The sequence below is a fragment of the Topomyia yanbarensis genome, chromosome 2 (genome assembly GCF_030247195.1).
Source record: "Topomyia yanbarensis strain Yona2022 chromosome 2, ASM3024719v1, whole genome shotgun sequence".
NCBI classification, from domain to species: domain Eukaryota; kingdom Metazoa; phylum Arthropoda; class Insecta; order Diptera; family Culicidae; genus Topomyia; species Topomyia yanbarensis.
Window position 1 is genome coordinate 130405939 of NC_080671.1, and position 16277 is coordinate 130422215.

At 40.3% G+C, this 16277-nt stretch overlaps 2 protein-coding genes and 1 long non-coding RNA gene across 3 annotated transcripts; 2 read left to right on the plus strand and 1 right to left on the minus strand.

The window, feature by feature from the left end:
- Positions 1 to 7379: 7379 nt before the first annotated feature.
- Positions 7380 to 9289, minus strand: LOC131681313 (GATA zinc finger domain-containing protein 10). The gene is made up of 3 exons (XM_058962054.1): positions 9034 to 9289; positions 8292 to 8635; positions 7380 to 7913 (listed from the first exon to the last, which is right to left on the minus strand). Exons 1-3 carry the CDS (start codon positions 9088 to 9090, stop codon positions 7439 to 7441), a joined length of 876 nt encoding a protein of 291 aa, XP_058818037.1. The 5' UTR covers positions 9091 to 9289; the 3' UTR covers positions 7380 to 7438.
- A 3801-nt stretch (positions 9290 to 13090) lies between these two features.
- Positions 13091 to 14085, plus strand: LOC131681322 (uncharacterized). Its single transcript, XR_009303897.1, has 3 exons — positions 13091 to 13175; positions 13228 to 13940; positions 13993 to 14085. It is a non-coding gene; the product is annotated as an uncharacterized LOC131681322 (long non-coding RNA).
- An 800-nt stretch (positions 14086 to 14885) lies between these two features.
- Positions 14886 to 15658, plus strand: LOC131681319 (sodium-dependent phosphate transporter 1-A-like). Its single transcript, XM_058962062.1, has one exon. The coding sequence runs from the start codon at positions 15001 to 15003 to the stop codon at positions 15514 to 15516; it is 516 nt and encodes a 171-aa protein (XP_058818045.1). The 5' UTR covers positions 14886 to 15000; the 3' UTR covers positions 15517 to 15658.
- Positions 15659 to 16277: the final 619 nt, after the last annotated feature.

Consider the following 16277-nt stretch of genomic DNA (forward strand, 5'->3'; position numbering starts at 1 on the left):
ACTTTGTTAGTCGGTGTTCACCGTCCAGCCATGAAATGCGCGAAGCCATGTAAATCACTTAGTCCGCTTTCACTCGGTTTATAGTTTTCGTCCATGCTGTCCTCTTGATGTTGTATGGGTTTTCGCGATTACCTGGTTTGAGTCGTTTGTGGGACCAACGGGTCAAGATCGTGTATCCGTATTTTTTGTTATTTACTTTATTGTCGGGGCTGCTGGCAGTTGATTGGTAAGCAGCATCACAATGATCGGACACGCTGTGTGTAGATTCTGTTGTTCCAGCATTCGTTGGTGGCTGAGTTGCAACTCCGGTTGTTGGTGATTTAGTTAATGTTGTTGGGTTTGCTCGCAGTTGATGTTGTTTCATTAGAGGCTTTCGCACATGGTTTGGCACGTAGGGATCTGTCCTTCATACGTGCACAGCGTGATTTGAGATTTGCTTCTCACGATACGAACACCATTGGATATACCTGGAAAAAAGTTTCTCCAGATTTCAAACTTTCACCGTTACGTATTTCGACATCATTAATGAATTTGTTGGTTGTACGCTGGGATAGATCATGCAGACGCACACCAGTCTTATCATCGTCAATCTAAACGGGTATCTTGATTCTAACATTGTCATGCGCAACGACATCTTGCATGTTGTGTCCCATAGCCAAACTTTTCGCCATGACCAAGGTTTTAAATGTTATCAGTACCGTATTGACTTAATTAATTGTTCCACTTCGCGAACACAAGGGCGGATTGGACAAACGTCCACTGTTCAAATTTTGCTGCTGAGTTTCAACTTAAAAATTTAAAAATTCATTTTCAAATAAACGATCGATACGGCATCAATGAAAGTAACGGTGTATTATTTTCCACACTGGCTTGGGACAACTCTTATTTTTCGATTGCTTTACTGGCGCGGTACATATAGACAGCAGACTGTATGTAGAAACGTTCGTTTGATTCACTGCACTGTTAACAAGCAGCGCGATTGTAGCTTCCGATCCGATTGAGATGGAAAAGTAGACTGATTAGGAACTGGTATTGATCCTAAAGGGGTTCCATATAATTACCAGCTCGAGAGAGCGCTCAATAAGGTTATGCCACGACAGTTATTGTTGTTTCGTCATTTTACTTTTTATGAAATTGATTTCCAGTAAAACGAAAAACTGCCACTTGCAAGAGAACTCTAGAAGAAGCAGAATCGCCAAAACTTCGATGTGTCTTCTTAGAGGTAGGTACTAAAGGAAATTTTTCGGATCCCGGAATCATTGTTTTATCGACATTGATAGCGGCCAGAGTTTGGTCCACTACTGGAATCGGTTCGATTTGTTCGATTGCCAAATGTTGTTGCAAACAGACTACAGCTCATTCATATGATACGCCTCTTTCTCTTTTCAATTTCCATGTAGAAAAAGTAAGTTGGAAAAAGAAATAACGAGGTACTATCGAGAGATTAAAAAAGGCATCGGATTGTACAATTGAGAGATTCGAGTGTATTAAGTTTTGTTTGTCGTACTCTGGAGCAGAGTGAATAAAGCGAAAACTCAATAATTAGAAATATAACGGGTGTTCAATAAAAAATGAGAATGATTTCAATACCTTTCTGTAATTAAAGAAAAGAGCGTAAATTCTCTTCTCTCCAAGAGAATTGCTCTCTGAACTCCCTATATATAGGAGACAAGTTTCTTTTCGCTCGGGTGCTGTCAGTTCAATCGAAGATGGCGTCGAAACAGCAAGTACTCAGCGAGCGTGTTGTGCGGTTTTACGAAACACTTGGCCATCGTGGAAAAAAGTTTACGGTAGACCACTTTCGAGACGAAAACGTGCCCGTGAGTACAGTTTACTAGATCCTGGCATCCCTGAGCATGGAGCGGAAGGCCGGTAGCGGCCGCCGACGAAGAAGAAGAAGGAAGTATTGAAAAAGCTGTTCGGGCGAAACGAGTTTGCGTGATGCCGGCCTTGATTCACCGAGCCCTCAAGATGGAGGACATCATCTGTCGGAAGAACACTCGGTCCCCCGACGACACGGATGAGAAGATAGCGATCGTGAAATCGCAGTGCCGGTGGATGACGAACAACTACCGCGAGACGTCGTTCGTGCTACTCTCGAACACCCACATTCCAGGAAATGACAGCTACTATTCCAGCGACAAGTTGGCCACACACCCCGAAGTAAAATATAAGTTTAAGCATAAATTTGAAAGAAATATTATGCTGTACATCGCCATATCGGACAGAGGGATTTAAAACCGTGGTTCAAGCCGAGCGGTCCGGCCATCAATCAACAAGTGTACCAGGAAGAGTGTCTTGAGAAAGTTCTTCTGCCGTTCTTAAAAGAGCATCATGCGATTGGGAAGTACGTTTTCTGGCCGGGCAATACGTCTTCCCATTACGCCAAGAAGACGCTGGAGTATCTTGAGCAGAAAAAATACCGTACGTTCCGAAAGAAAGAAACCCGACTAACTTGCCCCAGTGCCGTCCCATTGGGGTTTTTTCGGCTCCCTCTGTGCTTTAGTGTATAAAAATAATTGGCGAGTCAAGGATACGAAGCAGTTGACCACCAGGATCCGGAATTGTATCCGGAAGAAGGACGTCAGTGCCGTCCAGTGCTCTTGTAAGAGCATCGTGACTAAGTTGCGTCGTACGGCTGACCAGCGCCCCTTCGCTAATATTCTGATTTCGTTGAAGAATGTGTTTTTGTTTTCCAACAACATGACTGAAAAAACTCATTTTTATTGTACACCTGTTATTAGGCTTATAGGAGAAAAACTAGGACAAATCAAGCCTTTTCCTCGACTTCCCAGGATGGTATCAGTGAACAGTCAGTGAAAAAATGAAAGGGTTGTGTACAGGACACGACCACGATGACATTAAAAATGTAGCTTTTTTCAAGAGCGTGCAAATGAATTTTATCTATCACACATATCGACTCACGCTCTTGTTCACTCGCCTGTTTTCATATGTTACAATTTGCTATATACCCTCCCCGTCAAAACATAATTTATTGAAGGTCTTTTAACGGTAATCTATTAATTAATCAAGTATCTCACTAGGTGATTGGCATTATTTGGCTGATCCATCTAGTAAAAATAGGCTGGTCTGTCCAGAAAATATATTCAAAAGAAAAGTTCCATATTGAGAGCTGTGATGAGGAAGCCCACGCCCGCCAACGGAAATATACAGATTCTCCATGAAATATGAAATTTCATTTTCCATTTAAATTTTCAATAATGTACTAATGAGCTTAAGTAAACAATCTTAAGATTAAGTAGTTCTTGATCGATTAGTGATTGAACAAATGAAATTATTTGATAAATTACATTGTTATACAACGTTCGCACTACCAATTAAAACGGGTTTTTATGCTATCTTGGTGACATTTTTCTTGTTGCTAATTATTAAAACGTGTTATAACTCTGTAGTGTAAACATTGTATAATTAAACCAATTCTGCAGCGTTTTATGTTATATAGGCGTTTTATGTGGTAATAGGACTGACATAATTTATCTTCAGTACAGCGGTTTGTTTCATAATTTAAAACAGATTTATTTTAAAATTAAAATTGTATACCCAACCGTTCTATTTGTTGTATACTTTAAAACGCAATTAGAACTGTGTTTTAAATACATAGGGTAGGACAGATATTCTGACTGGATAAACTGGGAAAACAATTTTAAGTCCAGTAACGCTTAAGACATGGCTTGAATTTGAATCGAAAAAGAACACCCGCTTAAACTGCTGCTGGGACGGTAAGTTCTGTTTTAAAATTTTCCGTTGTGTGCAGTACGAAACAAAAGTATTTGAAATTAGAAAACAAAAAGTTCTGCTGGGAATGTGATTGTTTCCGATGCAATTACACTCAGATTTTTCACGCAGGGGATACAGGCCGTGTAAATGAAAACCGCGTAAAATTTTAAAAAAACGCGTTAATGAAAACCGCGTAAATTTCAAAATCCGCGTAAAAAAACCTGAGTGTACTCTCCTATATAAAATACTACGCTGCTGAACAGTGCAATAACTACAGAAGCACGTTGTCAGATGCCTTACTCATAAAAAACATATAACCGAAATATGAAACATGAAAACCAATAGGCTCTTTACCCTACGCAGCTACAAAGCGCCGTAAACATGGATTAACAAGTTACAACGCACACGCATGCATAAAAATAAATATATTTTTTTCAAACGCAACACTCTTAAGCAGCACACACCGTATTGAATTAAATCCAAACCACCCCACCCACCCACTTTGCAAATCATTCTGTGACACCGTGCTGGTACCCGAAAAATCCGCACACGGCCACCGCTGCCGAAAATGCATAGCGTCTACCGCTTAGTGTAGTGCCTAGACGCTGCAGCCATGATCTTACCCGTTCGACATAAGAACAAAAACTGATTCAAACGGGTACGCGTCACCTCTATTTATAAACTAACCGTATATGGTTTAGTCACTTAGGTGCGAGTGTGTGCGAATGCCAACGTTGCCGAAAATCGATAGCGCTTATTGCATCGCCCGGAGACGATGTTGCTCATATGGGATAAGAGCAACAACTGATTTAAACGGACATGCGTTGCTTCTATTTATGACTTTTCGTTTGTGATTGAGCCACTAACCTACCCTCTAATGACGGCTGTGTCTGAGAAATCTGCATCACGAATGGTAATTTTCCCGTTTTTCGTGAACTTTTTAATTTTACCAATTTTTAAAAGTCTACTTTTATTGGGGAGATATTAAATTATTACCAATATTTAAGTTAGGTGTTTCTGAATCGGTTGGTGTATGAATGATTAAAATCCATCTAGTAATATCGGAGTTATAAGCGTGCAAACCTTACATAGTTTCGTTACATGGGAGATAGTTTAGATTTTAGAATGACACCTAGCCCCAGATAGTGGAGTAAGACATTTTTAATGTCAAAACCAGAACATGTTCTGGGAAACCAGGACGTATGGTCACCCTAATGCTAGGCTGCAAACAAGGCCCTTAGCTCAGACAAATCACGGTCCAAGCTAGTGATCGCGTGCGGTACCCAAATCGAATAACCAATCATTGTCAACACTATCCACCTTGTCTAGGTTCCCGGACAGTCCGGTAAAGGGCGAACACGAAATTATTGCGACACATTCAACAGGGCATATCTTTTTTACCATTGGGTAAAAATCAACTAAATTTTGCACACTTTCACATTGATGTGTATTGTTTACATGCTGTCAAACTCGAAGTCGTGTTTTTCGATTCAACGAAAATGGAGGTGGACCAACGCGAGTCAAGAGAACAAATTCTTTCCAAACACCTGGAATTTCCTGACCTGTCGCACCGGCAGAACGGTTCCAGGAGCGGTTGACGTTGAACCACGGCAAAGGAGCTGGAAGAAAACCGGGACCGGAGAACAAAAAGACGGAGGGAAAGGTGAAGCGGATGTTTAAAGCAAATCCCAACGTCTCAAGCCGTGATTTGGCTAAAAAGATCGGCATGTCGCAGAGCTACGTCCAGAATGCAAAGAGAGCTGGACTACATACATACAAGGTACAGAACTTCCCCAACCGCGATGATCGGCAACAATCGACGGCTAAAACTCGGGCACGGAAGCTTTAGGAGAAGATGCTGACAAAATATGGCTGCTCTGTGATGGACGACGAAACGTATATAAAAGCTGATTTTAAGCAAATTCCGGGGTTGGAGTTTTTCACCGGCAAGAGCAAGTTCTATGTGGACGACAAATTTAAGAAGAAGAAAATGTCGAAGTTCGCCTCCAAATATCTCATTTGGCAGGCCATCTGCTCTTGCGGACTGAGGAGTGAGCCTTTCGTGACAAAGGGCACATTAAATGGCGAGATCTACAAATCTGAGCGCCTCGAGAAGCGCCTTTTGCCGTTCTTGCAGCAGCACGACAAAGCTCCGCTATTTTGGCCAGGTTTGGCATCATGCCACTATTCTAAGTGTCCTGGAGTGGTATGAGGCCAATTCTGTCCATTTTATTCCAAAGGACATGAATCCGCCAAACTGTCCGGAGCTGCGCCCGGTGGAGCAGTACTGGGCAATGATGAAGCGGGAACTTCGGAAGAGCAAGAAGACAGTCAAAGACGAGAAGGACATGTTAAGAAAATGAAAAAAAAACTGAGAAACTGGTACCGGATGACACTGTGAAGACTTTGATGGAGGGCATCAAGCGAAAATGCGTTCAATTTTACACTCAAGGCTCCATCGATTAACTTTTTTGATTTTTGAAGTAAATATATGTATAAAACTACCCTAAAATTTTGGTTTGATTTTAAACATTATAAGAAAATTGGCATGACATTTTCGGTGTCGCAATAATTTCGTGTTCGCCCTTTATTCCTGGCAATAAATAAGCTGACGAATTGCCCATAACAGGTGCAGCGACTGCCAATTTCGGCAAGTTGGATAAGAGAAAAAACCGTTCCTGGTCTTCGTCAGAGCATCTCAATTATTGGAGAAATCTACAAACTTGTCGCCAAACAAAGGCGTTTCTAAAACAACCGTGCCCGGTGCAAACTCAGTTATCACATCGCAAGTATTCAGCGCGCTGAGCTATTTTCATGAGATCGTTGTGAATTCAACTACGACCTCGTATCATCTGATATGCAACTGCTGAGCAGCAACGGAATTGCTTTTCGAGCTTTTGGCTGTTATTTTACCATCCTTTCAATTCTACTTCCTTCCGTCTCCTGATCTTTTCCTTCCGACCAGAGAAATGATGAGATTACACGAATTAAACGAATCAATTCTAATAGGTATAAAGGTTATTTGCGTATGCAAACTTCTGACGCTATCCATTTGATGTCAATTGTCCAACACATTCGCTAAAATATAAAATTGGGGCACTCAATTCGAACTTTCATTTCGCTCAAGCACGATTGTTCCATAAAGTTCACCCAACGTTGGACGCATTTCACCGATTGTAGTATGGTACCCACTTTTCCATATTTTGCTGTTTAGATTAGTAGTTATAATGAACGATTTCCGAATTCGGAAGCGATCAAATAACATGTACATTATGGCAGGAATTCTTCGGATTCACCGAACGTTAGTTATTCGTTTTTTTGTGTATACAAAGTCTTCTGATACATGCAGATTGTATAGTAAAATCTTATATTTTTTTAATGTTTCGCACCTTTATCATACAGTAAAACAGTTGGCCTTCACGGCTAATTTAAATAATCGGTTGAAATGTCTGCAAGCATTGTACGTACGTTGACATGGCTTTGAAGGAATTTTGAGTAGTTTTCAATAGATTTTGTTTTTCCCGTAACCGATTGTATCCGTGTGTGAACAGAAAATTTTCTGCTAGGTCAACCTTTTGCATCAGAACTTTGTATTTCTTCAGTAAAGTGTAATCGTAAGCAATATCAAAAAAAGTTAAGAATTCTTGAAGCGAAATCATCCATTAGAACCTATTTATTAGCATCGCGTTTAATAAACTAGCTACCGTCGCATCGTAAACCCGTGGGAACCGTCAGGTCCGGCTGGCATTCTCAGAACATTGTTATTACTACTGAGTGCGCCGCCATATGCTGATACAGGTACACCGTGATGGTAGTTACTGATCGATGACGATTGTGGAGGCATTCCGAAAGACATCAGCTGCTGCTTCTGATGATGTTGAGCTTGCTGGTGGAGTTGCTGCTGCTGCTGCTGCTGAAAGGTGTACGCTCCTGGACCAGGATGGGGTGCGTGTTGGTGGTGATAGTAGTGATGATTGCCCGGCTCCGGTGGAAGTTGATTCCGTCCACCGCCGGAAGAATGTGGTTGATAGTAGGGACCAGGATGCTGCTGAATGTGATAGTTCCCCGGAGGAGGTCGGAATGAACTTTGGGGCCGAATTTGTCCGCTCATATTGTTATTGTTAGGATTGTTACTTATTCGAAAGCCATTCGGGATTGGGGCGCTTTTCCTTGGCCTGAAATTTTTCAAATTGTAATAAATGGGGGAACAGAATATATGAAAGGCCAGAAGTAAAAATCGGAAGGAAAGACCACGCTTCGTAAAACGCTTTAATTCTATTAAACTGTGCAAGCCGACCATGAACTTTGAGCGTAAGATTCCGACGGGGGTTCTTAGAAGTAATAGTTAAGAAACGGATAAAGAAACAATCTCTTAATTGAGTTCTTTTCTTTATCCGATAGTTTATGCTGGTCGACTTATTATGAGAAAATTTTCAACGAATCTTATAACCAAGAACCTCCACACTCTAGTTTTATGCTTACAATGTGTAGCATTGTCCAATGTTCTATATACCCTTCCGAAATTTAGGTTCGACCATCTGTGTGATACTCACTGTTCCACCGGTTGATTCTGCTGCTGTTCCTCCTCGTCATGGGCTGAACCTAATATTCGCAAACGAGCTTCTGCGTACTCCTGTTTTCGCTGATCGAATGATTTAATTTGAGCCTTGGGTTTACTCTCAGCGGTCGTCTTTTCCTCCAGCACAGTCGATTGAGGCCGTCGAAGAATTTGCATCTGTGGTCTCTGCAGAATCATTCGTGGACGGAGTTCTTCCTCCAGCATAACGGATAAACTGCTACTGTCAGTTCGTCCAGTGCTGTCGATTTCACCGATCGTGGATGTTTCGCCAGGTTTCACCGAGTCTTCATTAGCAAGTTTGCTTAATCTTGAAGCCAACTGTGGACAAACATGCTTTCCTTATTATATATTCATAATTAACCTATTCAACTGGTGAAGCCATTATCCCACAGGAATGGTCCTATTCTTGACCTGAGTAATGGTAAAACCAACAGGTTACCGTGCGATTAACTAATAAATTACAATTACTCTGAGTTTCTATTAAAAAAAAATCGACGGTTTCGAAAGGGTCAATTTCTGGTGAACGTATAAAACAAGGTCGCAATTTGGTGTGGAAAATCACGACTACCTGCGCACAGAAATATCTACAAATTTTACCATTTCAGGATAACCCCAAAGGGTACATTATCACTACATTCCACTTAACTAGAACTGCGAAAATGCATGATTACGCTACTCAATGTGACACTGTTGGCAATGAAGTTTGGTCCACTTACTCGATCTTCGTCGATTTCTTCCCAGCTGTCGACGAGATCCAGGCCTTTGCTAGACATTTTGCTATCTCCAGTCAACTGTTTCTGCCGGTCCTGCTGCTTTCAGATCGATAATTTTAACAATTTCAACTACAGTAAATATTGATTTTGATCCTTCTTTTTGGTGAATAATAATATGAGAAAAATTTCTAAACGAAGGAATTTCCAAAGATGCACACCGAGAAAAATTGAAACGAGTGACAAGGAACATCAAACTGCAATGACGTCTGGCTGTCAACTTAACACTATAATCAGGGGTGCAAAAATAAAGAGCGAAGGGATTCCGAAAACTAGTTCACCTCTTTACCGACTTTTGAAGTACCCGAATAGAAATGCACAACAGTATTACAGCATTTTTATTGTTACATTACAACGAAAAACAATGTTATTCTGGAAAATTTACAAAGGAAATATAATCACATTTGTTGTTTCTACATCCAATTTCATTGTAAACTCGATTTTTACATGGAAAAGGGGGGGTCGTTATGGGATGTAACAATAAAAAAATTCATCTTTTCCCATACATCCTGAAATGAAAAACATCGATTTTCATTGTTTTTCTGTTGTAGATTTTGGAGGCATGAAGGACTGCATCATAAGTACATTGATGCTACAAGAAAAGTTGAGCCGGAATGCTTGCTGGTTCTAATTCGTATTCTAGCTCCAGCTACTCAACCGATTCTAGTTATGTTGTTTTCGCTTGAGGCAGAAATTAACTCAGTTTCTGACCTAACTGCTCTCAAACCGTTTGTTTGAAGCCAGTTTCGAACCTAGGTTATGCGCCACAGAATGAAAATCGGGTTGGGTTCTAACCTGAAATATATTTCGGGTTCGCTCACACCACCGCTGTTTTGCGAGAACCCAACTCAGTTTCATTAAAAACGTCTGTTTGAAGCAACTAACCCGGGTTATTTTTTAGGTTCTCAACCGAAAACGACATTAGTGTACAATTAGCCTGTGCACGCTGACGAAGTCGACATAAATATTGACTCAACGGTCAAATGCAACAGTACATTAATCAAACCTCAATTGATAGGATAGGCAGAGCGAGAGAGTAATGTACAGGTTAGCGGGGCGCGAGGGGCAGTTCACTCCCCATTCAAAGTGAATTGAAAATATACGATTGAAAAAATATACGAGTTAATACACCTTAATACATTTAATACGTTGACAATACACCACTACACTGAAAATACGTTACAGGCGGAAGATTTTTTCAATGCGCCGAAAATGCGATAATACACAAAAATACGTATTGCCGGAAACATTTTTCAATGCGCCGATTACAATCCAACCCAGTAAACCAAAAGGCGGCTAGGCGGGTTAAACTGGATGCTAGCGATCGGTAGGCTATTGAAACTTTGTTCTAGGCTACCCGCCGTAACTTGCCGTTTACTGTAAAAGTAGTGTGGGAATTCATCAAGTAGTACACTGTGAATACAAGCCGTACAAAAATTACATTAATTTCATGGTGGATATAACTAATTCAGTATATTATATTAGTTTTTATTATAACAAGGCGCAAAGTCCCTCTACACAAGGTCCTAGCATGCGTCAAAACTGTTAGCGGTAGTGAACAGAGACAGACAGCCTATAAAACGTGGTATTGATGACGTAGACGATACCATTCGCTCATAGAAACTGTGACACATACGAGCGCAGAGGCAGTTTTCGTTTTTACGCATGCTAGGACCTTGCTATATAAGGACTTTGAACAAGGCGTATGTTATTTAAGCAAGATTGTTTACTTTTCTTCGGAATGCGAACTCAAAGCAAACGAACTCAGAATCAGTTGAATGATTTAAGTAAGATACAGGCAGAAATCATCAAAAATTCCTATTGGTTTAACTGGGAGGTACAAACATCCCGTACATTTAAAAATACTCCGTGGGTACGAGCACAAGTCAGAAATTTTTTAACAAAAATTTCTCGTATAATTGTCTTTACTAATGGGTTAAAGTTTGTCTTAAATAGTCAAACCAAGCCCACAAACTTGCAACTAAATTGACAAGAATCATCTCAGCCAAACCGTCAACAGGTAAATTCCGGTTTTTGAGTGCGTCGACGTGCTTGGAACATGTATCGATTAACTTCCGTAATTCTTCACCTGATTCACCCGTCATCTTTGGCAGGCTAAGTAGCGCATCAATGTGCGTATCAATTATGAGTCGCTCATCTTCGTATGCATCTTCTAGCATTTTCCATGCAGCATCGTAATTGTTATTATTGATCACATCCTGGTCGATTTTACCTGCTGCGTTGCCGATGAGAGAGTTTTTGAGATGATACAGTTTAATCGCGGGTGATTCATCAGGATATCTTCGCATAATCGTCTGGAACATGCATTTGAAGGCATACCAGTTCTCGAGATTTCCATCAAATGTTGGCAGCGGCACCTGCAAGTGTGGTGCGGATGAGTTCACAGCCATCGAAGGTTGAGGGTGGAATGGAGCTGCGTTTACACTGAGCAGCGCTTGATTCGCTTCGGCATTCTTCCTTTCATCCAATTTCGTCTAGATCGTGATATACAGCGAGTTTAACAGCTCTTCACAGCGGTAATATTCTGCCGTATGCTCATCCCGTTGTTCGCGTGGTGCAATATTGCAGATCTACAGATAAATTTTCTCCGAATCTTCGTTGCACCGGCCGATGGTTTGCGACTGCAGTTTTAACCAGTATGGAGTTCACGTCCTTATTCTTTACTCCTTCCCGAATTCTCAGAAGCTTCTACAATATCAAATCACGCCGATCGACGACATTTTCCATTCTCTGCGCCATTTTCTTGTCGTTTTCTCGCTTTACCTGCGCCGCTTTTTGGAGCGCTACAGGGGCAAGACTTGTTCCCGCTCCAGTCAAAGCGTCCAGTAGATTTTTAGGCGAGGGGCAAGCACTAAATCTTCAATACGACGAAGTGCCAAAAGTCTTACATAATTAGTTACTTTAAGTGCCATAAAGTACATTAAGTACCGCAAAGATTCCAAAAGTACGTATCAAATTCATTGTACTTGAATTACTGAAACGATTTTAAGTACAGCATCTTCGTACTTTAAATACGCAAAATATTTTAATTACCATCAACAATATTTTAAGTACGTACACATCGATATTAATTACATTAAGTACCTTATTAAGTACAACAGCAGAATTTTTAAATACCTTCATTACTTACTTTAATTATATTCAAAATACGCTGGTATTTTCAATACGACGCACTCAAACCAGCTAGTGCTTGCCCCTCGTTTTTAGGGGTTCTGATTCGTAACACTTTGGGAGTTTCTTCGTTTTCACACATGGAATTAATGTTTATTATTTATTTGCACAGGTAATTCGCTGATTGTTCTTGTCGTTTCAGGTTTAATCGTGCACCGAACACGATTCAAAGGATTCGCTTCCGCATTACGCGTCGCGTCGTTGGCAAGATGGCGTACTTTTTGCACTTGGTGCAAAATCGAATCAACTACGTTTCACCATATTCCGCGAGAAAACCATCACTATATTCCGCACATCTACCATCTCGTCGGATTACATCCGGCTCGAGGGATCAAAATGTTTTATTCGATAGCTGTTGAATTGGCACATGGGTAGTTTTCGCGGATCAAATTAAAGATTGCGTGCATATAGTTCAAAGCGTATATTATAACTGATTGCTCTCTCTCTCTCTCTCTCTCTCTCTCTCTCTCTTCTCTCTCTCTCTCTCTCTTACTCTATGTCGCTGCCGAGGGACGATTCGATAATAATTAGTTTGCGCGATCAACCATGAAGGCATGGATGTTAATTACCAACAACTATAAGAATTATAGTTGAAACACCATTGCAAATTATTATATAGTTTCACATAATAAAAATGTATACTTTTTACCAGTGTATAATACACTTTTTATTAAGTTATAAGTGTTTCGTTAAGAAAAAAACCTTTAAAATAATTTTGATCAGCTTAGGTGTATTGAATACTTCACTGTGCGTCATTCGTTCTTTCGATACAGCGCATAATGCGCGCACCTCTTGGTTCACTAATCTTGATCTTGCTCTAATCTATCAACAGGCCTACGCTGTCAAATTTCCGTTAGATCGTAAACAGCGTTGGCCGGGATGGATTCGCACTAAATGTAAGCCTGAATGTGATCAATAATATATAAGCTAATGTGTATTAATTTCCAGGAAATTTATAACATTCGTTTTAAATAAAATGTTCTATTACGAAACGGTGTTATAGAATCAGAAATGACGTCCCGGTCAGTTGCGAGACGCAACATTATAAATTTCATTTGTGGCACACTAGATCGACGGTAGCAAACAAAAGGCTGCGTTGGCATGGAGAAATCAGCGTCAGCAGCAAAACAATAGCTACCAGCGATGGCCGTAGATATTAGCGAAAGTGAAACCTTTATCGGGACATAGAAGTCGTTCAACAAGGGTGGAAGAAACTCGATCGTTGTGAAAGTCGGCTGGAGGCAACTAGAGCTGCTTGGACTACCGAAAACGAACTGGGTACGCTATATGCGTAGAATTCCAAAATGTGTGTGTCGTCTGGAGCAGCAACAAAGCAGCCAGTTTAAGCGAAACGCGGAACTTTCCAACAAACGAAATCTTCACCACCTATGAACACTTGTTTTGTTTAAATATCCTATGTGTAAGATTGATTAGTTCCAAATGAGCTTTAAGTGTTGTGCAACCATGGTCGTGAATCAATCGGTGTAGTGATAGTAAAATAAAGCCCACCAACTTCATTGTACTGGGGGGGAATGTTGCGCATAATGCGCGCACCTCTTGGTTCACTAATCTTGATCTTGCTCTAATCTATCAACAGGCCTACGCTGTCAAATTTCCGTTAGATCGTAAACAGCGTTGGCCGGGATGGATTCGCACTAAATGTAAGCCTGAATGTGATCAATAATATATAAGCTAATGTGTATTAATTTCCAGGAAATTTATAACATTCGTTTTAAATAAAATGTTCTATTACGAAACGGTGTTATAGAATCAGAAATGACGTCCCGGTCAGTTGCGAGACGCAACAGCGGTTCGCATATGTTTGGTTTCAGACACAAACTGAATTTTGTTTCTATGCTAGCTCTGAGCGGGATCATCGTACAAAAGTGCACAAGATATAGATTACGCAGTTCACTTGGGCTCGAAAATGTAAACTATACCAAACTATAACAGTTTGCCTTCAAACTGTTCACATAATAACAAATGAATGGTTTGGTTGATGGAAGAATTTATATTTCCTCTGCACTCAAGCATGATTTTCAGTGAGTTGGAATTCTGCATGAAATTTCAGTCAGTTGGGAAGTGAATTAATGGGAGAGATGATGGAATTTAACGTTGGTTTCAGTAAATCGGGTCATTAAATGAGAAAAAAAATATCTTTTTTTTTATTACATACATCGATAAAGCTGATTTTCGTGATTACAACAATGTTTTTTTCCAACTCAGGAAACGTGAAAATACAATTTAAATTTTAAATAAATATATTGACAGTCTTGATTTGACACTATCAGAAGCATTTGACATATCGAATTTCACGACAAATGATTCTTTGTCAGAAAAAAATGAATACATGTTTTCCCTGTTTTCCCGCAGGGTTATTTTTATTTGACATAAACACCATCCAATGCATATAGTTTTTTTTAAATTTTGGGTGTTGTTTTGATAGAGTAGTAAACAACCGCAGTTTTCCTATGTATGGTCAAATACAAATATGTTAATACGGAATGCTCTGATGATTTTTCAAGGACTCGTTTTACGCTACCCTGTACCTGGAAAGGTACAATGTCAAAGTGACAGTATTATTATTGAAACTGGCAACGCAGAACGCCAAGCTGTTTATTATTGTATCCTAGTGATATTTCTGTTTTTCGTTTTTTTTATTTACGTGAATTTAAAGTTTTTCTTTCTCGCGATGTTATTCGTTTGCATTTTCGACATTAAATGTACAAAGGCACCGAGGTTGTGTTGATGTTGGGTTGCCTATCAGCGCTGGCCAGTTCCGCCCTGTGGCTGCTGGTAGCAACTTTCTTCAATCAGTCGATTTCCGGAACGCATAGCATCGTAGGTTCGACTATCGGTTTCAGTCTGGTCGCCCGTGGAATGCAAGGACTCAAGTGTAGCACACTCGGAACGATCGTCGGATCGTGGTTCATTTCACTTGTGCTCAGCGGTATGATAAGCGTGATGTTCTGGTTCATTCGTAGATTCATTTTGAAAGCCAGAAACCCACTCAAGCCTGGGCTGTTATCATTGCCTACGGAGCCACACATGGTAGTTAACGTATTCAGTATTGTGCACGATGGACCGAAGCTGCTCTACATGGATAACATCCCAACTTGGATGCCGGTAGTTATTAGTGTTTCCGTAGGACTGTATGGTTACTGTACTCGCGCAGCGTTTTGTCGTGCCTTGGCAGAAGAACGAGATTCTGAATCAGAAGAAAGTCACACGCACTGAATTCATTTGTATTTGGTATGGTTATCTATGTTTACAGAAGATTTATTTTACAAAACAAAAAAATCGTTTTTACGTATCACAACGAATTTTTTTTTAAATAATGTTATATCACAGAGAACAGACGTCCATCTTCAGCATTCAACTTGTGTAAAATCTCTAACGGTTTCGAAGATAGTTGGGGTATCCAAACCAGGTGCGCTACTGTCATGTTTTTTGTGGCCGAGTTCGACAGAATTGACAGCGGCTATTCCTCTACCCAGTCAAACTAGTCCGGAACCGGTTCGGACTTCCAGCATCAATTCCAGCTCAAATACATCAACCGATAGACTCGGAATCAGTTGTTTTCTTTGAGCAAGATTCCATACTGAATCCATTCAAGATTTCGAACCGGTTCCGGAATGGATTTGACGGATAGTTGGGATAGGTTGGTGTGGCGGCGCTAATGTTTGTCGTATATTACTTGAAATGTTTACACACGTTTTTTAAATATTTTTGTTCGATCATGGATGTCTGTTGTCTGTGGTTATATTATGTATATTGGACCTAAAATTTATCGAATGGATTGGAAAACTATATATAGCTTAATGACCCGATTCAACCAGAAATAGGGAACTGAATTTGCAATTTCGCGCCACTAAAACCATGACTAAAACAAAGATTCAATAGCCTCGTCTAGTCGCCTTTTCGTTTACTGGGTAGTAAAGCTTACTTTCTTTTTTCTTTCGGCGGAATGTTTCAAATTAGCGTGTATTTGCGGCACA